The sequence below is a fragment of the Carettochelys insculpta genome, chromosome 1 (assembly GCF_033958435.1).
Source record: "Carettochelys insculpta isolate YL-2023 chromosome 1, ASM3395843v1, whole genome shotgun sequence".
NCBI classification, from domain to species: Eukaryota; Metazoa; Chordata; order Testudines; family Carettochelyidae; genus Carettochelys; species Carettochelys insculpta.
The window spans coordinates 203357513-203384340 of NC_134137.1; the positions used below are offsets into that span (position 1 = coordinate 203357513).

Genomic DNA, 26828 nt, shown 5'->3' on the forward strand with positions numbered 1-26828 from the left:
CAGACATTCAGTTGTGGCCTCCCACCCACCTGTCAAAATAAGTTACACACACATAAACCTGAACTACAGCCAAGATTCAGTTTTTTAAAATCTCATTTTGGTGGCAATCTGAATCCTGAGTTTTGAATTTTGGCAGGTGGCAGTACTGTGTAATGCCAAAAGACCCGTGACAACAGTAGAAGATCAAGGGCTGAAGGAAAGGCCTGCCCATTCTTTGAGGAGCCAACAGAATACCTAGGCCTTGCTCTTCAATACAGCCTGATGTGCTAAGGGACAAATAGAGAGGGCAGCTTTTTTGCACACTAGGAATGAGGAGTGAATCCAGGATCCCAGAATATGGAAGACTGAAGATCCGCATTTGGCCGCAGAGCACTGTCTGTAACTTTCTCCTCTTTTGGGCTCTGAGGTCTCAGAATTCTTTTCCAAGCACCCATCTTCTTTGCCATAATGACTTATCTGGAGAAGGACATTGCACACTGGGGCTACGTCTACACGTGCACCCAACTTCGAAATAGCTTATTTCGATGTTGCGACATCGAAATAGGCTATTTCGATGAATAACGTCTACACGTCCTCCAGGGCTGGCAACGTCGATGTTCAACTTCGACGTTGCTCAGCCCAACATCGAAATAGGCACAGCGAGGGAACGTCTACACGGCAAAGTAGCACACATCGAAATAAGGGAGCCAGGCACAGCTGCAGACAGGGTCACGGGGCGGACTCAACAGCAAGCCGCTCCCTTAAAGGGCCCCTCCCAGACACACTTTCATTAAACAGTGCAAGATACACAGAGCCAACAACTAGTTGCAGACCCTGTATATGCAGCACGGACCCCCAGCTGCAGCAGCAGCAGCCAGAAGCCCTGGGCTAAGGGCTGCTGCCCACGGTGACCACAGAGCCCTGCAAGGGCTGGAGAGAGAGTATCTCTCAACCCCCCAGCTGATGGCCGCCATGGAGGACCCCGCTATTTCGATGTTGCGGGACGCGGATCGTCTACACGTCCCTACTTCGATGTTGAACGTCGAAGTAGGGCGCTATTCCCATCCGCTCATGGGGTTAGCGACTTCGATGTCTCGCCGCCTAACGTCGATTTCAACTTCGAAATAGCGCCCAACACGTGTAGACGTGACGGGCGCTATTTCGAAGTTACTGCCGCTACTTCGAAGTAGTGTGCACGTGTAGACGCAGCCTGGAGGTTTACAGCCAACTGCTTCTCTGCTCCAGGCAGATGGAACATAATGAAAATGGGTTTCTGCTGGTACTTGTCCAGGCAGAAAAACTGAGGGAGGAATGATATGTGAAACAAGGCATGGAGGAGCACAGCCAGTGGTTCCTCCACAAAGTTCCAGTCTTAGGGTTAAATTGGGGAGAGGAGGTAAGGCTGGTGTTTCAAATGAGAATTAAAAGGTTCCAATTAAGTGCACAGCTAAGTCACTTTGGGAAGGCTCCAAGCTGACAAAAAGCTGTAGATTCCAAAAGCAAACCACGCTCAGCACCGGCCTGGGGAACTTTCATTGCATAAGGCTAGGGCAGAGGGAGAGGAAGAGAGTGAATGTTAGTAACTTCACAGTAATTTAACCTTAAACTTCAACATGAATATGGATTTTCCTCAAATGATTTGGGCCCTGGAAAGACTTAGTGAGTATTGACACTTTCTGCTACCTACAGCTCCTGCTGTCTGCCTCAAAGAGAGCAAAGCTATTTACTATAGTCCCACTGGCTGTGCGATGGGTTGGCATGCAACTTACAAGGGGCAACCGCAAAGAGAACATTGTCACTGGACATGGATGCCATGAGCAGGTGATTGCAAACAATGGGGAAATATGTTTTGGAACTTGAAATAGGAGACAAGCAGAGAACAACGCTACTAACAGCAATAAAGTAGATGGATCGGGTGTACAGGAAGGTCCAGGGTGAGACGGGGTATAATGCAACTGTATAGATGACAAAGTTCTGAGGCATTCTTGTTATGCTTGCCTACTAAAGCTTTTATAAAATTCATAAAGCTAGCCACCACAATTTGTAGGCAGCAAGTGTAAAATATAAGGCAATACTTTTTCACACAATACACAGTCAATTTGTGGAACTCATTGTCAGGGGATGTTGAGGAAATGAAGACTAAAATAGGATTAAAAAAAGAATTAGGTTGATGGAGGATAGATCCAACAATAGCTATTAGCTAGTTGCTCAGGGATGCTAATCCCTTCTCTGGATGTCCCTAGGCCTCTGACCTTGGATAACAGATGATTGCCCTGTTTTGATCATTCGCTTTGGCCATGGTCAGCAGACAGGATACTGGGCTAGACGGAGCATTGGTCTGACCCAGCATGGCCATTCTTTATGTTCTTAATTTTAGGACTGTTCACGTCACTTGCACAGCGTTAACATTACCATCTCAGAGGAGGAGCAGAAAAAAATGATTCTGTTTAAGCAGGAAGCAAGAAGACTGCTCTTGACAACCACCATTGACTAGACTTGATATTTGCCTAATTTAATGGAATTTTTGGCGTGGAGACTCATATGGCAAGAAGAAAAACAAAAACAGACAAGTAGCACTTTAAAGACTAACAAAAGAATTTATTAGGTGGTGAGCTTTTTATGGGACAGACCCACTTCTTCAGACCGTAGCCATGCCAGAACAGACTCAATATTTAAGGCACAGAGAACTAACAAAGTAATCAAGGTTGACAAATATTTGTCTGTCCCATGAAAGCTCACCACCTAATAAATTCTTTTGTTAGTCTTCAAAATGCTACTGGACTGCTTTTTTTGTTTTTATAGTATATAAACTAGCAAGGCTTTCTCTCTGTTACCATGTCAAGAAGAGTTTCAGATCAGCACAGGGCAACCGACAGCCACAGGAGACCTGGGGGCAAGGTGTGGGGAGGCCTGGCTCTGTGCCCCTGGAAGAGGCAGAGCATCAGGCAGAAGCAGGGAGTGAGGGCTGTTAGCCTTTGGCACTGCCCAGAGAACAGCGCAGCCTGTCTCCCCCCACCACCACTATTAGAGCCTCACAGAGTGGCACTACTACAGCATTTCAAAGGGGCCGAGGGCTCTGGTCACCACCACTGCTGCTGTCGGTGGGCCTGGATCAGCAGATGAGAAATGCCTTAGATTTTCCAATTTCTCACCGGAGGTAGTGTTATGTTACCACATTGGAGCTAAACGACTAGTCACAGTTTGGGGTCCTATAGGTTGTTTCAGTTTGGAGAAGAAATCTGTGATGGGTTCAGGTATCTTTAATGCAGTCTTGGTCATTAATCGAGAACGTGCAACTTGCTGTTTCCCTGGACACAGGAGGAGCCAAACAGGAGACTATTTCCTTGGTCTCAGCCCCAATCCTCGCAGTCTCATATTTCTTTTAGCCAGGGCCAGGACCAAAAGCACTCTCTAAGCTTGTCCAGGATCACATACAAAGTGCTTAGTCAGGGCATTACTCTGCTTCCTTGCTGCTTCCTATCTCAGCTTCTCTGTCATTTGTTAGAAATCAAGTGAGAACAGCGAACCTGTTTTTAAGAGAAAAATTACACAGCAAAAGGAAAAATAAAATTTAGGCAAGACCCTCAGTACATTTGACCTCCATTCAGGTTTCTGTACTTAGGCATTTTTTGCTCTTAAAATTTAGGTGTAAGTACAGAACAGTATAAGTACATCTAGATTAATGGCAGAATTTTTCTGTCAGCACAGTTACTGTTGGTTAGTGAGGTGGACTATCTGCGCGGATGGAAAAACCCCTTCTGTCACTGAGGAACCATCTAAACTATGGGGCTACACAATAAGTTGGGTGCATAAATGTCTAGATAACCTTTCTCAGAGAGTGGTTATTAATGGTTCACAGCCATGCTAGAAGGGCATAACAAGTGGGGTTCCATAAAAGCCAATTGTGGGACCAGTTCTGTTCAGTTATATCTTCATCAATGATTTAGATAGCGGCATGAAGCCCTGATGTTCAGTGAGCCTCCCATTCGCTACATGTGGTGAACAGGACGCCCTGGTGTGGCGCAGGGAGTGCCCTGCGCCCGCTCCCCACCACTTCGTGGGAAGAATGCAGGGCTGCAGCGGCTCCAGCCCTGCCGTGGAGAGGCACCAGCCGCAGGGCCTGCAGTGCCGAGTGCAGTCTCCAGCCACGAGGCCCAGCGGTTCCAGAGTTGAGGCGGCGCTGGTGAGTCCTTGCGAGGGGGAGAGTAGAGGGGTGAGGGACAGAGGGGGCTGTGGTGAGCCTTCAAATCCTATTGGATGGGGAGTGACTGCACTCTGCGTGCGCGCCCCTAAGCGGACCTGAGAGCGGGACACAAGTCGCGGCTGTGACGTAATGCGCAAACGTTGGGCACTACATCTCCCATCAGGCAGAGCGAGTCTGTCCCGAATGCGCAGCCGCGAGGAAGCCGGTTTGGAACGTGCCTGCTGAGAGGACGCAGCGGCGGCCATCTTTGTGCGGGGCGCATCACCACCTTTCCCGCTGTGGCGGCCATCTTTGTGCGGGCGCTTCTCCTCCTCCCTCCCCACCGAATTTGTTTTGATAAATCAGCCAGCGGCCCAATGGAATGTGGGGGAGTCGCTTGGATGTGCGCAGGCGCAGTGAGCGGGATGGCAGCAGTTGAGCGCTAGGTTGCACGATGGGGCCGCTGGCAGTGTGGGCGCTCTGGGCGGCGGCGCTTCCCCAGCTCGGGCTCAGCTCGGGCAGCGGCGCGGCAGGTGAGAGGCTGCGATCGGGGTGGGTGCGCCCCACCCCCCGTCCCCCTTTGCCAGAGCCGCGGGACCCGGCTCCCTCCCGCTGCCGCCCGGACTCTGGCTTTGCCTGGTGCAGCCCCACGTGTGCTCCCTGCACTTCCTCTGCCGGATCGCGCCACCCGCGTGCTAGCTCCGTCTGCCTGCTCCTGCCCGCCGCCCCTCCGCCGCCCCTGCATCTCTGCACCCTTCCCCGCCCGCCTCGCCGCCCTTGCGGCTGCCCCAGCTTCCTGCTCGCCACGCTGCCAGCTTGCCCCTGTCTCTCCGCTCGCCCGCCCTGGTTAGGCGCTCTTTGCGTGGAGCGGCCCTGCGGTACCGCCTGCCCCCAGCGCGGGGCGCTGCTGGGTTCGGAAACGTGGTGCAAGCTCCTGCTTTTTTGCAGCGTGTGTGTGTCAGGTTAGGGCGGCGCGGATCAGACCGGTGGGCCAGGTGTTGCCTGTGCGGGAGTGGTTGGAGGAAGAGGAGGATAGCGAGGCGGCTGTGTCCAAGGGGTGTATGTAGTCTTAAAACAACCGTTTTGCTCAGGCCTGCCCCAGAGACAACCTTGGTTCTGTATGCCCAGCCTTAGTCAGGCTTAGCACGCCTAGTGTTCCTGCACCTCTCATACCTGTCTGGACTTTTTCATCTCTAAAGTAATTTGTCACTAAAGAATCCAAGCCAGGGTTTCTAATACCAGTTCTTTTGCTGGTTTTTGGTGGAAGGATGGGACTGGTTACATGCCTTAGTTAATATACATGACTGTCCCAAAGAGCTTGTAGCAAATTACACCACTTATTGTGACTTCGGGTCTTCCTATAAAACAAAAAAAAGTATTCATTTGAGGTTGGTGGAATGTGTCAATTGTTCAGCAGCACATAGTAATGATAAAGGAGAGTACAGGACAAGAAATGAATGCTACTATAGCCAAATGAAACTAGAGTGGAACTGAAAGGGACAACTGTTAAATCACCTCAACTCGCCTTTATCTAAGATAAAAACTTAACTCTTTATCAGCTTAGAGGATATGCCGTAGGGCAGGCTTCTCAGTCTTTTTCCTGCTGTTGCCCCCTCTGCAAGCTATACATATTTCAGGCCAGGTAGCTGGGGGAACTTGGGACTCCAGGTGTTTGTGAGGGGTGAGACCCTTAGACACAGGCGTTTTTACATTTTTTTGGGGCGTGGGGATGGGGATGGGGCAGGCGTTCAACCAGCTCCAAACCAGGGGATCCAGGGAGAGAGTGTCGCCTCCTCTCCTTGACTGGCCTCAGGAAGTCAACCAGCCTGTCTGGGCTGTGGTGGGGACACAAACAAAAATATAACTCAGAGGGGAGACTGAGGTGAAAAAGGTTTGAAAACTGCTCAGGGAGGAGGCAGAGGGTAGCAAGGAGCTGTGTGTGGCCTGGGGATAGGTAAGGCTTGCAGGCAGCGGGGTAACCAGTGGCTGTGTACAAACAGGGTGGTAGCTATAAGGTTGCTGGCAAGTGGGGTAACTAGGGTCTGGGTATGGGCAGGAGGAATGCTCCCAGCTTCAGTAGAGGGCAGAGGGTGCTCTAGTTGCTCCTTGCTTGCTGGGGTGAACTGCTGGCTTCAGCCCCATGCTGCACCCAGCTTCAGCCCATTGAGGCGTTTCAGGGCTCAGGGCCCTGGGTTTCAGCCAGGGGACTCCACAGGCCTTGGCTTCAGCCCCATGCTGCACCCAGCTTCAGCCCATTGAGGCGTTTCAGGGCTCAGGGCCCTGGGTTTCAGCCAGGGGACTCCACAGGCCTTCTGAAAGGATTTGTGATGGACCCCCAGAGGGCTGTGGACCTGCATTTGAGAACTGCTGCTGCAGGCACCTTACTGGTCACAAATTGTCAGGACCACTCTCCTTACCCCTTCCAGGTGAATTGTTTGGAAGTGAAGAGTAACAGAGAGGCAGCTGTGTTAGTCTGTACTCCAACAAAAGAAACCAGCAGAAATGTAGCACTTTAAAGACTAACGAAATGATTTATTTGGTGATGAGCTTTCATGGAACAGACCCATTTCTTCATTTTGTTAATCTTTAAAGTGCTACCTTTCTGCTGGTTTCTTTTGTTTGGAAGTGACATATTGTCATGTTGCACCATACTTGAGGGTTACTTTTATACTTACTTTGAAGGCTGTCGCCCACTGGGTTGGCAATAATCTTCTGTACAAGTAACTTCCAAGGAAAATCCACGTGCTAACCACTCAGCTTTGGTTGGCCTGAAAGTCGTCTTCAGTTGTTATCAGACCCTGCTGCTGCCTCGCTTTCTTGTCTTCCCCTGCCAAGGGAGCTTCCACAATTGCTGCTTTTGAGTTGCTCTCCACCCTGGGATCTGCTTTAGTAGCATAAAGCAGCTTTGCATTAAACTAGACTCTTCTCCAGGCTCACCATTTCATCATTATGCCCCTGCTGTACTCAAATTTCCCTCCTAGAGTTTTGTTGCTGTCTCTCATCATAAGTATTTCCAACCAGCTGTTGTGATGAGTCTTCTCTGACTCTGGCTTTACTCTGGATTGCCCCATAGAGGTCTCCTTGTAGGTCTGTATCTACTCTTTACTGTTGTATCAGGCCCAGCTCTCCAGACTTCTCAAAGCAGTGTAACTCACCCTGATTCCTGATATCTGAAGAAAACAAGTTCTCTGCTATATGAAGGCTCACCTCAGGCTACCATCTGGTGATTCCTGGTCACATGACCCAAACCCATCAGCTAGGCCGTGTCTATACTTGGCCAAAATTTTGGAAGGGTCCTGCTAATGGCCCAATCGGAGAATACTAGCGAGGCGCTGAAAGGAATATTCAGTGCCTCTTTAGCATGCTGCTGGCTGCTGCACTTTGAAAGTGCCGTGTTTCAATCGCATGTGGCTTGTGTACGTGGGGCCCTTTTCAAGAGGACCCCACAAACATTGAAATCCCCTTATTCCCAATCACTTTTGAAATGCTGTGGCTGGCAGCATGCTAGTGAGGCGCTGAATATTCATTTCAGCACCTTATTAGTATTCTCCAATTTGTCCATTAGCATGGCTGTTTAGAAATTTTGGGCAAATGTAGACATGGCCCTAGAGATGGAAAACTAGGCAAGCCCACTCCCCCTAAAAGGCTAGTCCACCACATGATAAGAATAGTACAGACATGGGCTCTGGAGTTTGGCATACACCATTGCAGTTATCATACCAGCTGGGTTTCATGGACTGGAGGTGCCATTCATCTCCGGATAGATGCGTCAACAATATAATGGATGTACTGTATTAAGTATTTTTCTTCCTTCTTTCTTTCAGGTGCAAAATGGAAACATTTCACTGACCAGATTGACAGAGCAGTGGAAGGCTATAGGCCGTGTACAAAGGAGAATTGCAGTTGCTACCAAAGGTGAGGTAATGCTTCTCTGGTTGCTTGATGGTCCCTTGGACACTAGGGAGAATACGCTTTATATGCAATGATGGATGAAAGGGGGCTAGCTTTGAAATGACTGGGAGGTAAGCCATATTATACCTTAATCTCCTGGAGGAAAAACTAGTGTTTAAAAAAAAAAACAACAAAGTACTGTTGATGGCTTTCTAGAAAGGTTAGTTGGTGCTTTGTGCAGTTCCCTAGGGGATGGATGGTCACACACAAAAAGCTACTCTCCTAATTGTTCTCCTTGTTGGCAGCATCAGCAGTAAAGCAGATGACTGACAGGGTCATAATCTAACGTCACCTTGCTCCCTCCCCACCAACCACTGATGGTCCTCCAGAGCAGGATTACATCATGGTAATACTGCAATAATAGTACTGTGGATAAACATAGCCAGGGAGTAAAGCCCTTATCTGATGCTTCCAAACAGCACTACACTTTTAAATGAAGACAGTGGGAGGAGGATGAGTCAAAACACAGAGCTTACACAATGGAGTACTTGGAATTAAAGAGAGCCATCACAGTAAAACCAGACAAAATGAGAAGTAGGAGCGTAATATCTTCCGTAATGTGTCTGATGACAGATGGTGTCTCTCTTTTCTCAGTGTTAGGGAGCAGGACTTGGCTCCCTTTCAGGGAGGCATCTCCAAGGAACTGCTGTCCGATGTGGTTAGCCGGAAGCTTGGGACGCACTACCAGATCATCAAGAACAAGTTATACCGTGAGCATGACTGCCTGTTCCCTGCTAGGTGAGAGCAGTGCAGGAAGTCTCCATTCCGTGGGGGAAATAAATCAATACAAAATCAGCCATGTGACCATTTAGTGAGAAGAAGGGTGTTGGACAGGTCTCAATCGCACTGAGTGGGGAAAGAGCTCTACAAAGCAGGCAGTGGATTGAAATCTGCATACTGCAGTTACTTGGGCAAATAAGTGTTAGATCACAATTCCTTGCACGAGGGGTTACAGTCCCAGAGAAGGCTGGGTTACCTGGTTTTGTGGGAAGCAGGGGTTTGTGATTCAAGGAGATGACGTGCATTGTTGCTTGGATGAAGGTTAGATTGACGGAGTCACATTATGCTTATAAGAAGCACATGGGATCTTTTTCAGGGGAAGAGGCAGTATGCCCTGTTAGTTAAGAATACAATAGAAAAGCGATTAGTATATGCTTACGTAGACATACATATACCACACATACATGTGCTGCCAGTTGATGATATAGAAACCAGTCTGTTGCTCACCTTAGCCCGGTGGCCAAACATGCAGAGTACGAGGGGAGAAGAGGGGTTCTTTCGATGCAGTTGAGGCTCCAGTTGGTGTCAGGATGAACCTAAAGTCTGTGGCAGAGCAGCCCCTTCTGATAGTAGTTTTCTGGCATTGGGATCCGTGAGTTTCATACATTCGTGTTGTAATCAATTGCTATTTGATGAGTGCTGTTTTCTTAAGTTGTTCTTCCCATCATTTTATTTATTGTTTCATCATGCTGGTTTTGCTCACTGCTATCTTGTCCTATTGATATTAGGGATGTTAAAGAGCGAGTAATGTGGTAACTGAGTAACTGCCAAAATGTGTGTTGGTTACACAGTTAACTGGCCCCCACACCCCTGCTGTTCTGCATTTAAAAGACTGAGCTGGCATGCAGGCTGGCTCAGCTTCTGTCCCTGCCATAGGGATCAGGCTGTTCAGCTCTCCCTCCCTTCCTTCCTCCCCTGCTGCTCTGCATTTAATTTTTAAGTGGCCCCCAACACAAGAAATGTTCCCCATCCCTGTCCTGGTCAGTTGTTTCCCATTTTGTTTGCGTGCAGCTTGTTGTTCCTTCCTAAGTGGAATATTTTGCATTTGTTCTTATTACAGAAAGGTGAAAATTCAATGTGACCTAAGATGGTTGTTCCTGCCCCTTTCCAGCCTAGAGAGTAATAAATGAGGGGTCCTTTCCTGGTGATGTGCTTGAGAGTAAAGGATTGACCTAGGAATTGAACTGCATTGTATTCTGCTGGTGTGCACCCTACTGACTGAATCCTCCCACCGGGGGGAGAATCGCTTAAAACAGAGTTATCATACGTGCTTGTACTCTTCTGATCTGTTGCATTATGTTTGTGGCTTCCCCAGTCGCTCCTTAGACGATGTTCTCTTCTGTAGTGAGCTTGAATGCTAAGTGAGGGCCATGTCAATACATTTTCTGAGAGAGGAGCGATTGCTGCAGGTGGCCATTTGTTTGGAATATATGTCTATTCAGGGCCTGGGCACAGTGGCCATGTCTACATGGCCCCGGAGCAAATTGCTTGCTGGGATGGATTAGGGATAAGGGACTGGTGACAGCGGGGGTTTGGCTGGCAGAACCACATCCACACAGCCTCTTTAGTGCTGGCGGCCCCCGCTGCTGAGAACAAAATCTTGTGCGAATGGGAAACCATTTGCAATTTCTAGAAACCTCATCGGCATAGTGCTGCCAGCTGCAGCACTATGCTCCGGGGCCATGTAGACATGGCCGGTGTGCTCTCGTGAAGAGTTGTCCTTTTATTCACCTTCCCCTCCAGCCACTCGCAAAAGAAGAAATTTGAAAGAGAACTTCTCGAATTCTCAACCCCAAAGTCTACTTACCCAGTTAGATTGTTCTGATATCCATGTTTTCCTAATGTTGTTTTATAATATGCTGAGTTGTCATTTCAGAAGCCAGATGTTAGAAGCCAGATGTTGAGTTAGGTCAGTCCTTGCATGGGAAATTCTTGTAAAAGCTCAGGTTCTCCAGGAAGGGGTATTGATGATTTGATTGCTGCTGTGCCATTTCAAGTCATTGCAGTGCCAGCTGCAGCCTGATGTCTTTCCTGAGATACTTTTATATTTAGTTGAAAGAAGCTAAGATGTTGATTCTTTGTCGTCATGAACAAGCCCAGGGCAATTATTTCTGCCAGAGTAGGAAGGTTCACCTGACATGATTATAGTTCCGTTGCGCTTCCTTACATTCTGCAGGCAGTTTGGTTTGGATGCGGTTGTCTCGATTACTTTGCCTCAGCATCTGATTAGTTGTGGGTGCTCTGAAAATGCTTTTATATTGCTTGCCTGAATTTCAGAGATGGGTGGAGTCGTTGCTGTGTCTGTAGATTGTATACTTTGTTGAGTGCTTCTGGGGAATTTGGATGAAAGACTCTTCATAAATATCTATTATTAAGGCCCTATTTAACTTGCAATACTGTGGAAATTGCAGATTCTGCGATGTTAGGTTTCCACTGCAATTTTATCAGCAGTGGATGGCCAACAGCAGGAGCTCTCACTCTCAGCCCTGTATTCTTGCTGTCAGTCCTGGGCATCTTCTGTCAGCCATTGGCTCCTGCTCTCAGCCCCAGGAGACTGACCGTGGAAAATTGCAGAAAAACAGTAGTGGACTTTATTACTTTAAATAATATGGTCCATTATTACCTTTCCTCAATTTTCCCTGGCTTGTCTGGAACTCAGTGGCAATTTTTTGACAGTCATCCTGCGATTCAGCTAGAACCGCACCTTTTATACATATAGTAAAACTCAGCCAGGAGGCAGGAGTATTCTAGATAGAAGAGTCTCAGCAGGCCATGGAGAAGATAAAGCACTAATTACCTCCATGTCTTTGTTGCTAAGTAGCTCCCTATACGGCTAGCTCGCACTTCAGTGTTTGTGTTCTCCAGCTTCATACTCCCTTGTAGCTTTTCTTTTTTATCTTCTTCAGCTCTACTCCTTCAGGACTGGGGGCAGCGAAGGCTGGGTGACACCATTGTGACACCAAGCCTTTTGCTCATGGCTCTTCATCACATGTCAATTCTCTGCAGATGTAATGGGGTCGAACATTTCATTCTGGAGATCATCGATCAACTCCCAGACATGGAGATGGTGATCAATGTGCGAGATTATCCCCAGGTCCCCAGTTGGATGAAGCCAGTCCTCCCAGTGTTCTCCTTCAGCAAGGTGAGAGACTGTGACGTCTGAAGTGGATTAAGGAGAAGCCATGAGCAGTCTGGATGGCGAAGTGTTGCATGAAATGGTCATAACAGTATTGTCCGTTTTATCACCCAAATTAACATTTGTAGCTATACGTAATACACACCTTTTCCTGATCGCTCTAGTGTATGGGAAGAATTTTTTTTCTCCATCTAGAGCATTATACAACTAAGAAGGAGCATGACAGGTTTCTCTTTTCCTTCCTTTATAACAGCTTGTATTAGCCCTGGCGGGAGGCAGGATACTGCGTTCAATTATCCAGCAAATCAGATAGCACCTCTTTCCCTTTGCATCTATACGTATACAAAGCCAGACTCTTTTTTGAGCACATGGCCACTTACTACTGCAAGGACAGCATTGCTCCACAGCCAGTAAGTGAGAGCAACACACTGAGAATCTAAGCGTGATTCTCTTCACCTTCATTCTGTGTATAACGCTGACGGACCTGTGTTGTTAGTAAGAGGGAATGAACTTGCTACTGTAGGGGCTAGCGGCCTGTGCTCTACCCCATGAGCTGAGGTGACATGTACATCTGTGAGGGCAGTCAACTTAAAACATTTCCCCCAAATAAAATGTTGCAGGAAATCATGTATAGGCTAAACATCGTTCATTTGGTTTTTTCTTTAAAAAACAAAATCCAATTGCTCCTGTGCTTGATAGCAAGGGTGAAAGTTGGTTAAGTGCACAGCCATTTTCTTGCTGCTGATTCCTGCTACTTTTCTTGTTTTTAAGACTTCTGAGTACTATGATATGATGTATCCTGCCTGGACGTTTTGGGAAGGAGGTCCAGCTGTTTGGCCAATTTACCCGACAGGTCTTGGGCGCTGGGACTTAATGAGAGAGGACCTCCAAAGGTACGGCTCAGGAGGGAGGAGGTGTTTTTACTAGACACGAAGCTGCTCAGCACGACTATGCGAGAGCACCCCCGGCACTGATGCAGCATGGCGACAATAACTTCTAAGCCTGTTAGGTCTGAAGCCAAATCGCCTTGTGCTCAGGTGGCCTGGTTTCAATGGGAGAAGGGAGAGAACTGCTCTGAGGCAGTGGCTTGCACCCTTTCCAGATGACTGTGCCCCTTTCAGGAGTCTGATTTGTCTTGTTTAACCCCCACATTTAGAACTATTTGCTTACAAATTGCATACTTTCTCACTTTTACCATACCATTACAAAATCAACTGAAATATAAATATTGTACTTGCACTTCACTGTACAATTTACAGAAGTATAAACGATTCATCTGAAATCTGTGTGTGCTGACTTCACTAGTGCTTTTTATGTAGCCATCTGCAAAACGAGGCAACTCCTGAGTTGATGTGCCCCCCCGCCCCCCGGAAGAAGTCTGAATACCCTCAGAGGTATATGTACCCCGGTTGAGAACCACTGCTATAGTGGTATGTCTCAACTGCAGTTAAAAACCCATTTCTAGCCTGTGCTAGCTGATACAGACTCATGGGGGATAGGCTGTAGGGTTATTTCATTGCTCTTAGATGTCCCTACAGGATTCCCAACACTGGGGCTGCAGCCTGAACCAGAATGTCTATGCTCCAGCCCCGTGAGCCTGAATCAGCTGGCATGGGCCAGCTGCAGGTGTCTAACTGCAGGGTAGACCTGTGCTAGGGACCAAAGTCGCCACTGCATTAAGGCTGACTAGTAAAAGAAGAGAAAGTTGTAAGTGGGTATTTTTCATTTGGCCATGATCATGGACGGTGGGCGAAGTTGCTGCGTGGGGAGGCAAGCTGCCCAGCCTGTGGCCCTGCCCATACAGCTCTCCTGCTCCGCTAGACCCTGCCTCCTGTCTGCTGCCCCCCTGCCTTCCCACTGTCTCACTGTTCTCACCTGTTCCAGCCAATTACCTAAACACAAATATAGCAAATGACATCTGGGGAAAAAAACATAGACCATTTCTTTCTGAAGAAAATGGAGCACGTTTTCCACTGATTGTTTAGACAGGACAGGTAGAAGGTACTCAATTAAAGGCACAAAATTTGGGAATAAAAAAGTCAGCCACAGGTTTTTGACCTACCCTGAAGTTGGTCAGAGATTCATGTGCAAAGTTTCTGTAGTAAAGGCAAGTCAGTTGTCCAGCTCAATACAATATTAAATATTATTGAATACATGATTCAGCCCTTTGCTGTTACATTTTTCTTTGTCAGTATTTCCAAGTTTAATTCATATCTTAAGTATACTCAAGTTCATCATGAATACATCATTCCAGATTACTACATATTTAAACTCACTGAAACAAAGGCATTATTTTATATTAGTCAGTCAGAACAGTCTAGTGTGTTCCAAACAAAGTTAATTGCTTTTAGAACACAGGAACACTAACTTATTTTGCGTGATTTTCATAGCAAAGTATGTTGAGTGAATTTCATTATATGTTTATATTAAAATGTTTGAAAAAAATTTACGCATATCAAAGGATTTTAGATCTTAGTAAGTGGGGATGTTAAAGAGTGAGTAATCTGGTAACTGAATTTACTAAAATTTCTGTCAGTTTCTTAGTTAACTGCCCCCACCATACTGCTCTGCACTGAAGAGGCTGAGCTGGTAGGCAGGCTGGCTCAGCTTCTGTCCCCACTGTGGGGATGGGGTGGGGAGAGGGGACAGAAGCTGAGCTGGCCTATATGCTGGCTCAGCCTTTTCAATGCAGAGCTGCAGCAGAGGAAATTGCCTGATCCCATTGCAAGCAGGGGTAGAGGCTGAGCCAGCCACTCCTGTTTTTTGGAGAGAGGAGCTGTGATTAACCAGGAGCACTAATTGAATCAGTCAGTCATGTAACTGGATACTCTGTTACATTCCCCTTAGTAAGGTACTGATTTTGGTGGAGTGTTCTCTTAAAACTAGTACATCGAAAAGACATAAAAGGGAAACTCATTTGTGCAGCGCCTCTGGAAGAAAAGCAGAGTTGTCCATGTAACGGTTCTCCTCAACAGGGAGAGCAAAAGAGGAGTAGGGATGGCTAGAAAAGACAGGAAGACTTACTATAATAAAAAAAAAAAAAAAAAAAAAGAGCAAGTTTTTTTACTATAGTAATTGAAATTTTAGAAACATTATTTTAGATCAGGGTGGTCTTTGGAAGAATGTATTTAAAAAAGTAATGTCTGCAGCGCCGGGCATTTCAGGCAAAAGCTGCATACTCATATTGTACATCTAAACATCTCTGCAAGGATTGTTTGAGAGATGTGATTTTTAAAAGCTGCAGCCACAAACTAATTAAATATTTGAAGCAAATTTTAAACTAAGGTCCTATAGGCATAGTAATACAAACTGTTTTTGTCAGTAAATTTAGGGTTGATACATGCCCGCTAAATAGCTTCATTACCCAGTTAATGGCTCTTTCATAAGTTCAATGTTATGTTAATAGGGCTGACAAGCTGGAAGTCTTTTCACTTTTAAGTTAACAGATCCACTTCCGGGGGAGGAGTCATGAGTCTGCAAACTGCAAAACCATGATGTGGGAGCCGTTGGGAAGGATCAGGATAGGGAAAGGTGGGTAGGACGTGGTAGAGCTCTAAGACCCAGAGGAGGCTTTGCCTCCCTTTGCGTCATATACCTGCCACCCATGACTATGATAGTCTTGTGTCAGACTAAGGGTTGGTCTGCCTCAGAGAGCAGCTCTTAGGGCTGGGCTACACTACAGAGTTATGTATTGACATAAGCTGCCTTATATCAACCTAGCTCCGTAAGCATCTGCACTAACATGTGGCTGCCAGCATTTAACTCACCCACTATGTCATCTGTACTCCACTTCCGCAAGAGGCATGGAACTTAGGTCTCTGTAATTACGTTGGTGCACTGGCACGGTGGACTATGCGTTGCTTACATTGCCTTGGAGCCGGCCCAGCTGGGCCCGAGGTGGCATGCTGACAGCAGGGGGCCAGGCGCATGCTGAAATCAACTCTAATGCAGGGCTCTGAAGGCGCGGGGCCCAAGGCAACTGCCTTGCTCACCTTGCCCTAGTGCCAGGCCTGCATTGACGGTTACTGCCTTTCAGAAGCTGTTCTGCAGTGCCTCACACTGACAGTTCACTCAGTGTGGGTGCGCCTGCTGAGGAAATACACTGCAGAAACAAGAAGCGCAGCAGAGTGGATGTGCAAAATCAATGTAATCACTGCAGTGGTTGTATGCAAACGTAACCTAGGTCCACTTAATTTTGTAGTGTAGGCTTGTCCTTAGGCAATGGGAAGGTGAGCTACTAAGGAATGTTGTAAGGAAGCAAAGACCACATTAGCAACAGACCACAGGGTTAACTGTGTTCCTGCTTGAATGCCCAAGGCAGTAGTGGAAGCCCAAAATATAGGTTAAAAAATTATGGGAAACATTAAAAAAAAATCATAATTTCATTTGCACTGAACTACACCAGGCACCTAGTTATGTGATTGTTTTTTAAATAGCTTTATACTATAAAAAAAAAAATGAGAATTGGATCCATGCAGGCAGATCCTCTTACTAATATGGAGCCCGAAGACTTCACTGGGGTTCCACGCATGTGCAAAGGCCTACCTGCACAGAGCTAATTGCAGGACTGGGATTTATGTTTTCAACAAGACACTAGTAAGAGCAACACACAGTGGAGAAGGGATTAGGGAAGAAAGAGCAAAGATTACAAAAACTAATCATGTGGAATAACAATTCCATCATGTGCTATGTTTAAACTTTTCTTCTTGTTTTTCTAATGGTTTGTTAAATATAAAATGCAGGTTGGTTATGCAAACATTCACCTGCAAAGTCAGGAACTTACGTGTTTTGTATGTACGAGCGAAGTAGAAAGTGAAAATACTTAGAAACTGCCCATTTGGTTTGCATGATCTATATTCAGTGAAATGCCAAAAATAAGCAAAGCAGCATCATAAGTAGAGAAATGTGAGCTGGAGTTCTACAATGATTTGAGTTTCAGTAATTCACAGTGTTACTGTTGACACGGGGAAGAATTATTTTTGTGTATGCAAATTGTTGTCTTGACCGTGTCCCTATAACATCTGGGCAAGAGAGCTGCCGTCTGTGGGAAAGCCCTATTTTGCTGGGCTTAGCTGAGATGTTTTCCTGTTCCATCAAGTCTCAAGAATAATGAAATGTGACTCTGCTGCAAAAACTGGTGAAGCTTTTTCATGCTTGTGTTAAATTATTTATTACCACATGTAAAAAATCTTTCCAGATCTGCAGAAAAATGGCCATGGAAGAAGAAAATCTCCAAAGGATATTTTCGTGGATCCAGGTGAGTGCATTTTCCAGGTCTAGGATATTCTGGTAATATAGGTTGTGAACAGTACCCGTTTGATTAAGACGCAAATAAGGCTGCAGAAAAGATGCACTACCTTTTTATTTCTTAGGCCCTTTATTACTTGGTACAGCAGTTATTATTAAAAAAAAATTTGAAATGTTGTGACGTTTCCTGTGCTACGTATAGGTGACACTGCAAATTCCCTTTGGTGTTGTAATAGTACTGCACAGCAAATAGTGCTGGGTGTTCAACCCGTACCCCACCATGTGGCCACTGCTGTTCCTGTCCACTTCATGAAGAAAAGCACCTGGCAGAATTTGGCACAATTATGAGTTTCCGCTTCAGTCAGCAAGAAAACAGAATATATTTGGCTGAAGACACAGCATCAGAGCTGCAAGGAGATGCAGTTAGGTGTATTTCAGCACTGCAGCTGGCTGGAAGTGAGCCTTCCAGCCTTGAATAAATAGAATTGCACAAGCATGCTAAAAATGGCAGCGCTGGACATTGTGGCACTAGAGGAGGCTTGGGCTAGCCACCTGAGCTCAGATCCACCTGGATCCCTGGGTCCAAGTTCAGGTAGGTAGCGTGGGCCTCAATTCTTGCTGCAGCCTTCACACAGCTGCTTTTTAGCATGCTGGCCCAAGGCTGTTAGCCTGAATCTGTCTACCGTGGCTGGGGCTCTCATTTTCAGCTGCAGTGCCTTACAGCGTCAGCCGTTTGGGCTTGTGAAATTTTGTATATCCAGGTACTAAACAAAAACTGTAACCAAATTATATTTCTAAAAAGCAAAGAGGGCCCACCACGTTGTACGACATCGTCTCAGCTTATGTGCTACGATAGTAATTGCCATTTACAACTAATTGATTGTTATAATAAAAGCAGCAATGAGTGTGCAATGAAGAGTTCAGCTGTTCTCTTGATAAGATGCTTTCAGTAAGGACTCTTTGTTCTGTATTTTGCTTCCCTTGCAATGGGAACTGCAGATGCTTTGGTACGTATTGGGGAGTTTGTCTGGTATCATTGTACAGGTTTAACTTTTTAAATCTGATATTCTCTCATCCAGCAACGTTTGTGGTCTGGCATGACCACGGTCATTGCAGGGCCAGAGAGTCTGAGCTGGGGCAGGACCTGCATTACCAGGGCAGGGTCTGGGCCTGGGTCCATAGTGGCTGGGAGGCTGGCCTGGGCCAGAGCTGGAGCCCACAGTGGTCCTGCTGCAGTGGGGTGGGAGTAGGGGGATAGAGCCCCTGCTGGAGTATGGGCTGGAGTCAGGCCCTGCTGGATCCCCCACCAGAGGAGAAAGAGGGAAGCTGGGGAGCAGAAGCTAGTGGACCCTGGTGACTGGAGAGCTGGCGGTGAGCATTGGGGCCCTGGTGGCTGGGGAGCTGGTTGTGGAGCAGCTGGGCTGGGAAGCCAGGGATCTGCCAGAGAACCAGCTGGGGAGCCACAGGGCTCAGAGCAGCCAGGGGACTGTAGAGCTGGAGGAGCCAGCAGGAAGTCTGGAAAGGACCTGGGGCACAAGAGGGGAGCCCCGAGGGCATTGGCCACCCCTCATCCAGCAAATCCCTCCTCCAGGACTGCTTGAGTCCTGAGAGTGCCGGAAGAGGGAGGTGCGGCCTTTAGCTCCTTTTTGGGCATCTGTGCTCTGTTTTGTCATTCTTGGTGAATGAGACGGTATCCGTCCAGCACTGATACTTGGAAGGAGGGAAGTAAGGAAGGCGCTGGCTCTTGTTTTGCCCAGTTCTCCACTGATAAAATCACAACAGGGTTATAGTGGCCATTGGGTCTCTGTATTCTTGTTTATAAGTTGTGCATTTAATAAAACAGATGACAATGTGCAACTACCAATAGTATGTTCAGGAGGCGCAGAGAATGAAGATAGCATTCAAGTCACACCCATGCGAAATTTTCTGCTGCCAAAGCGCCTAATCTTAATATGTGCTGGACATCTCTTAACTTTATGCTGTAGATAGAAGCAGAGAGTCGGCAGGAGTTCTCAGGATCAGGCCAGAAGAGAATAGCTTTTTTGCTGATTTGTTCTGAATAATGTTCAAAGAATATACTCCTTAAAGCTAAATGGGATAATTAGGGGATATCACTTAGTTATTCCATTGCATACCCCCTGCCCTCCTCCAACTCTGTCCTCTTACAGATACTGTGAGCAGGCATTTTGCACTGTTGCCTTTCGGCCATACAAGAAACCAACCGAGTAGAGGCCAGGGAGATCTTCCTGTTTTGAATCCCATTGTTAGTTGGTTGCTCATATGAGTTAGAGACTTGCAGAATGGCACTGACTGAGTTTCATGTTGATTCTGTTGCAGAACAAGCCCTGAAAGGGATCCCCTCATTCTTCTGTCTCGAGAGAATCCAGAGCTTGTCGATGCTGAGTACACGAAAAACCAGGCCTGGAAATCTGAAAAAGTAACCACTAATGAGCCAACTGGACGAACAGCTTAAGAAGCAATAGTTTCAAAAGGGCAATTTCAAGTGCTTATGTGAACATTGCTGCTTAAGAGACTGGTACATCACTAGTTAGCCAATTTTAGGTCATGCATTCAGATTGTTGCCACCTGATGGCTTTATCTGTGTAATGTAGATATTTGCATGACCCCGTCACTGCAGTATTAAGCACTCTGAGCAAGTATTTAAAAATAAGTAACAAGCTTTCTTTTCCCCTAATCTGTGGAATAAATCACTTGATGAGTTACTTTTGTGTGAGTGAGTGAAAGAAGAGAAGTTATGAGGTTAAGAGAAAGTGACATTAGAGAAATGAGTTTTCCCTGTAGATCTGAATGCAGTGAGAGCCAGGGTCATTCCTGCCTTTCAGGTGTGAGTTCTGAAGCATAACAAAAGTCCTATGTAGTTCTGTGTCCAGTCCTTGTGAACCTACCCCGATGGTCTATTTGTTTGTTGTTGTGTTGGATTGTAACTGTTGGGGGTACTCGTAGTCCCAGAGGGGGAGAGACTCTCAAGGGTAGCTAGGGTCAGTGCAACAAAGGGCTTTGAATAGCAAGGAAAGGACTTGACGTAGATTCTGCATGCACTGCCTACTTAATATAGAACGTGAAACACTGGAGGTACATGCTCAGGGTGACTGAGAAGCTGCTGGTGGACTACAGTGTTTAACACCAGGTAGACCTTGCCCAGCGTGGGTGGCTTCAGTCCAAGAGTTGCAGTAACCAAGCCAGGAGGTCCTGAATTCATGGATTGCTGTAGCCCAGTCAATAGACTAAAGCACAGTCAGTCTTCTTTTTATCTTTTGCCCTTACTCAGTACCCTTTAGCTGTCCAAATGGAGCCCAAGTTAGAGACTGACTTGACCAACTGAGGGCAGATGCCCTCAGTAGTGGGAGAGACAGGTTCTTTGAAGTGCTTTCTGTTCTACCAGCATTAGCTCATTCATCCCTGTGTTGGGTTTCAGCCAGCTGTCCTTTCTCCAGGTGCAGTTCTTGGCGAGACATTGAGAGATAGTGCTGCTCACATTTGATGTAGAGTTGGGGGGGGTGTCATTTGGAAATGGCTGGCACTTCAGCCCTGGTTCTCCCCTCCCCCCAGCTTCCCCAAAGGCTTCATGTAGCTGCTGAACAATAGTGGGAAGAGGAGGATAGAGCCTTCTGGGCGACTCCTGTTCTCTACCTCATGTGTGGACACACAGTGGAGGTGAAACTGTTGCCCCTAACAACCTTGTGTATTTTGAGAAGAAATATCTGACTCACTGAGGACATTTACTGCTGCAGCTTCTAGGACACTGGACTGGAGTGTTTCATTATCTGTGAGGCGAATGCTTGTAAATTTGCAAAGACAATCGTTCAGATTCAGACTATAGTACCAGCTGACAGTGTGTGGGATGTTCTCTGCTCTAGTTTAAGCCATTGTTGTTCACTGGGTTTTTGGACCTGTTGGAGGAAGCTCTCAGAGAGAGTAGCAGAGATTATTTTGGTCCCTGTGATGTGTGCCTGCAGCCTGTCTACTCAGAGTTGGGCTCTGGGAGTCAGTGACCAACATGGTATTTTGCTATCTGCATCTCCTCTGGAGGCTGTAATCATCCCTCTGCAGTGGGGTAAAGTCTCACTGAAGATGCTTGTGGTACCTTTTCTGTGGGGCTTTTAGTCTTCAGGAACTGCCAAGCAAACAACACTTTTTTTTTCCCAGCACTGTTCATTTAAAAATTCCAGTGCACCCAGAGATGAGGAAAATTAATTGGTGAAACCCAACCCTCTTTGTGTCATTAAGTAAGAGACTTGTTCTGAAAATGTTTGTAAGGTACGGGAGAATATTTTGTGTGTAAAAATGAGACAGGTCCCCAAGTATGCTAATACAGTTAGAACTGGGAGGGTTATGACAAAGGGAGATTTTTTGAGACTTCGGTCTTTTATTTATGGTTTGTTGAGGAAAAAAAAAAACTTAATACAAAATCCCATCAGAAAATAAATTGTACTGAATTAATTTTTGTCCCTTTTTTTGTTTTTGTTTTTTGTTTTTAAGGACACTCTTGGGAAACTGCCTGCAAAGGAAATTCCTCTAGTTGATCACTGCAAATACAAGTGAGGTTTGGTCAATAAATCTGTTCAGGAATTGCTGAAATCTTGTCTGATTGTTAGTGTTGCTAGGCTTGTTTGTTTCAATGCATCATTTTATTTTTAAGGTCCCAATCCTGCAACTGAATCCATGCAGGCAGGCAGCTCTCTTCTCCTTTGGAAGCTAGCTACAAAAGCCTAAAAAAGGACATTAATAGATACATGTACAGACTGAAGATCTCTCTTTTGGGGTTTTTAACAAAGCGTTTAGAAGTAGATTGTCTTTTTTTTACTTCCCTGCCAAGCCTTGAGTTCAGGGTTCTTACCAGCTGTTGATACTGCTAACCACATAACACAAGAAAGGCAGTTCTTGGTCTGGTACAGGAATTAGTGATTTCATCAAATGTACATAGGCAAATAAGGAACCTGAAATCTGACCTTGGCAGGAGAAATGTCTCTTTTCTCCATAGCTCTTCCATTAGAGGCAGGTGCAGGGGACAGAAAATGCAAAGTTGTTCCTAGAATCTAGCCTCTCCACACACAGGTTTTTAGCTGAGGTGATGACACACAGAATTTTATATTTTAAAAAGCAGCCAAAGTTTTTAAGAAGTGATTTAAAAATGTCCTTGGTTATGGTTTATTGGAGGAAGAATGCCAATACAAAACCAAATTTTTCTTCACCTCTCTTTTTACAGATACCTGTTTAATTTCCGGGGTGTAGCAGCCAGTTTCCGCTTCAAACACCTCTTCTTGTGTGGGTCTTTAGTCTTTCATGTAGGGGAAGAGTGGCTGGAGTTCTTCTACCCACAGCTGAAGCCTTGGGTTCATTACATCCCAGTGAAACCAGACCTCTCTGATGCCAGGTAGGAGACTACAGCTGATTTCTAGAGTGACTCAGTGGTTCCAAGCGTATTATGCAGGGCTGTTTGCTGCCCATCCTGCCTGAGGTATGATCGAGCTTGGGTAGTACTGACAGATACCCACACTCTGTGTCATATTCAGTGCATCAAAGGTAGAAGGACCATTGTGTGGCATTTGCTGTGTCTCAGACAGAGGGGATATATAGGTACCATTCTCCTTTCTTTGTTAAACAAACAACATTCTCAGTGCCTATTAGTCGCATAGGAAATGGTTTGGAGCCATAGACGTGCAGAAGAAGATCTTATTCTGGAGCTCATTAGACACGCAATAAATGATGCCATTTTTTTAACTGAAGTTTGATTATTGAAGATACTTTTGATTATACCTTATTTTTTTAGTAATAATATCTATGTTGAGATCTGGGCCAGGAGGTTGCGTCCCACATTCAGCACATCTTCAACCAACAAGTTAGAAGGGAAAAGTGGGACAAGCCCTCAGCATTTCTGACTTATATAGTAAAAAAAGAAAAGAGTTATCTCAGCCCTTAAGGATCCTAAATGTTCCTCAGCCAGAATTCAGACCTCTTCCCCACCCCATCCCTGGAGAGGCATGAAAGCTTGGTTGAAAGGAGCAGCACCAATCATGTGTCTGACATTAGGATTCCCAAATCTAGTTCTGCCATAACACACTTAGCTGAATGTGCAGAATTATGCATTGAGTCAACATTTAGGTGCAATTTTTCTTTTTCCTTGTAGGGAACTCTTGCAATTTGTGAAGGAAAATGATGATGTAGCACAAGAAATTTCAGCGAGGTAAATTCTGTGGTCTTATTCGTATTTAAACCTTATCCTTCAATACTCTTTCTACCAGCATTCACAAGAGATACCTGTGAAGGACAGGCTGGTGATAACTGCACACAGGTGTGAAAGCAGGAAGAGTGGTGAGCACATGGGAGTGATAACAGAACTCTTCACTTGTTGGCCTCTAGTTCATATTTTATCCATGTCAGTAGTCCCCCAGAGAAGTATCTGCTACTAGTAACTGTTGTTCACTGTGTGCAATGAGTTAGTTCCAGTGAAAAAAAAGTATGTTTCACAGAGATGCTGCTGCTACCACCACAGTCAGTAAATGCTAAGTAGGGCTCATTGATGGGGCAAGGTAGGGGAAGCTTGAGTGCCCCTCATTAGGCTGGACTTGTGAATAATTAGTCTTCAGAGCTTCTAGTGGTAATGAAACGCGTCACATTAACATCAATAATAATCAGTATATGGCTTCATAAATCTAAATTGTCTTGTTTCCTCATTTAAAAAAGTCTGGGAAAACTGCTATAAAATAATCTTAAATCCAAGGCTTTTCGATAGTACAGCAATAAAATTTGATGTTGGGCTGTCACTTTATTTTTATTTGCCTTCAGGGGGCTCCAGTTCATCACGGATCACTTGCGGATGGAGGATGTCTCTTGTTACTGGGAGACTCTGCTGACTGAATACTCTAAAGCCCTGACATACAAAGTTAAGAGGAGGAAAAACTATGATGAGATTGTCTCAAAACATTTGAAAACAGAACTTTAAAACCATTTTGGTTCTCTTCCCAATGCCAGGCCTGGTAACTGAAAATCCAAGGACCAATGTATCTTCTGTTAATTCTAAAACAATGGTTCTCAGTGGGATTGTTGGATTAGGTCTGAAAGGTCTATAAAAGGCATAGACTGAAAACTGACTGCGTGGAATTCAGCTGTGCATACAGACAGTAGATTTTCAAAGGGGTCTCTACCTCCATTTGAAATCTCCAAAGGGGTCTGCAAATGATAAAAGGTCGAAAACCTTGGCTGTAAAGCTGCAGCAAGTAGCATTATTGTTACTTGAAAACATTTCCTGCACAGTGAGAATGAATCACATTAGCTAGATCCAAAACTCCTAGGCTGTGTCTACACGTGTCAGTTTTTCCGGAAGAGGATCTTCCAGAGGCCATCTTCAGGAAGATCATCCTCCAGAACAGACAGAGCATCCACACACAAAGTGGCATCTGAAAGAGCTGACTGGTCTTCCGGAAGAACAGAGCAGGAAACACCTCAGACAGTTGCAAGGCTGGAGAGCACTTCTGGGGCACTGGCCATGCAGCCAGTTAAAGGGTCCCCCACCAACAGCCCCTCCCAGCACTAGCTGCTGAGGCCCATTGTGCTGCTCCCTGCACAGCTCGCCATATCGCTGCTCCTGCAACAGCTCCCTTGCCAGCCATGGACCCCTAGGTCCTTCATCAGCACAGGCTCGGCCTGACAAGGGTGCTGGGGAGCCTCCTGGCCACCCTCCTCAGCCTTCTGCACAAATGCAGCCTGAGAACCGGGGGCCCTGCCCCAGCCTGACACCCGACAGCCCCAACCACCACATATGGAACCACACTGCCAGCAGTGACAGGTGGGACTGGGTGGTTATGGCACAGTGGGAAGACAAACAGTGGCAGCAGCACCTGCGTATGCAGAAGGCCACGTTCTGCCACATCTGCACCTGGCTGGCCCCCCTGCTTCGCTGCCAGGACACAGGGATGCGGCCAGTCCTCCCAGTGGAGAAGTGTGGAGCCATCGCCCTCTGGAAGTTGGCTACCGCTCTGTGGGGCAGCACTTGAGGGTGGGCAAGTCCACTGTCGGCTGTCATACCTGAGGTAAGCTGCATACTGGGTCGCAGCCTGGCCTGGGGAGTGGGGAGGGTGGTCTCGGGCAATGGGGACCCCAGGGACCTGGGCGGGCACTGGACACAGGCCAGGGTCCTATCACAAGGGACCCTGATACCCTACCCATATACAAGCCTGCTCCTGGAGGGGCACCTGCTGGGGGTCCATAGGGAGGAAGAGATGGAGGGAGGGAGGGGGCGGCTGGGGACTGGACCAGGGTACCCTGGGTACACCCATGAGCGTCTCCACTCTCTGTCCCCTGCAGGTCATGAGGACTATCAACAACGTGCTTGTGTGGTGGCTTGTGCACCTCAGGGACCTCGACATGGCCATGGTGGGGTTCGTGGAGCTTGGCTTCCCCCAGTGCTTCAGGATATTGCATGGGACCCATATCCCCGTCAGGGCCCCGTCCCACTGTGCCAGCCAATATGTCAACCATGAGGGGTACCACTCCATCGTGCTCCAGGCGGTGGTGGATGTTTGGGGCTGGTTCACTGATGTACACGTTGGCTGGCCCAGCCGGGCACTCGATGCTTGCATTTTTAGGAATTCCTCCCTGTGCCATCAGAGGGAGGTGGGTACATATGTCGCCCAATGTGAAGTCATCACTGGCAACATTGCCATGCCGCTCTGCTTGGTAGCTCACCCGATATACCCCCTGCAGTCGTGGCTGCAGCAGCGCTACATGGGGCACCTGACCGCATCAAAGGAAGTCTTCGGCGCCTAGCTGGAACGCGCACAGAACCCTGTGGAGTGGTGCCTTCAGGCACTTAAAGGCACAGTTCAGGTGCCTCTTCATGTGCCTCAGTATGGGAGTGGAGAATGTCCTGCAGCTCGTGGCCGCGTACTGCGCTCTCCACAATCTCATCAAGGCGTGTGAAGGACACAGCACCAGACTGGCCTGGCCACACCACCGCAGGAGTACAAGTAGCCACCCAGGGCCCCCAACTGGCAGCTCCACCGAGACAGGGTCCACATCTGGGAGCCTCTCGGGGATGCCTTCACCCATGGGGACCTCTGAGTTGGGCCCGTAACGCAGGTCCCCCTCTGCTGCCAATCAGCAGGGTCACGGGTGCCAACCAAACTATTATTTAAATAACAAGTTATAGTAAGTGTATGTATGAACAGTAAAAGACTGCTTTCACATAACAAGAGAGTGGGGTCAACTATTTACAAGGGCGGGGCATCTGGGCAGTAGGGATGTATTAACTGGGTGTGGAGGGGGAGGAGAGGGCAGGGGAGAGGCCCCTACTCAAGGGACAGGCTGGAGGGCCATGAGCCCTGACCCCCATTGCTGCTTCTCCCACCCCAGGTGGGTGGTCCCCATCAGGGCCCCGATGGGGCAGGGAGTATGGGTTGGAAGTGGTGGGTAGTCAGTGGCATGTCTCTGGGGGTAGGCGGGCATGGTGGTTCTCAGGACAGGGAGGCCTGCTGTTGAAAGGAGCCAGTCCCCAGTCCCAAAGGGCTGCTGTGGAAAGACCACAGGGAAGGA

At 47.0% G+C, this 26828-nt stretch overlaps 1 protein-coding gene across 1 annotated transcript; it reads left to right on the plus strand.

Annotated features, from left to right (window-relative positions):
- Positions 1 to 4485: 4485 nt before the first annotated feature.
- Positions 4486 to 26828, plus strand: POGLUT1 (protein O-glucosyltransferase 1). The gene is made up of 12 exons (XM_074997943.1): positions 4486 to 4695; positions 7987 to 8077; positions 8708 to 8851; positions 11900 to 12035; positions 12801 to 12922; positions 17227 to 17286; positions 19614 to 19713; positions 21777 to 21835; positions 22504 to 22671; positions 23425 to 23481; positions 24084 to 25327; positions 25602 to 26828. Exons 1-11 carry the CDS (start codon positions 4617 to 4619, stop codon positions 24238 to 24240), a joined length of 1173 nt encoding a protein of 390 aa, XP_074854044.1. The 5' UTR covers positions 4486 to 4616; the 3' UTR covers positions 24241 to 25327; positions 25602 to 26828.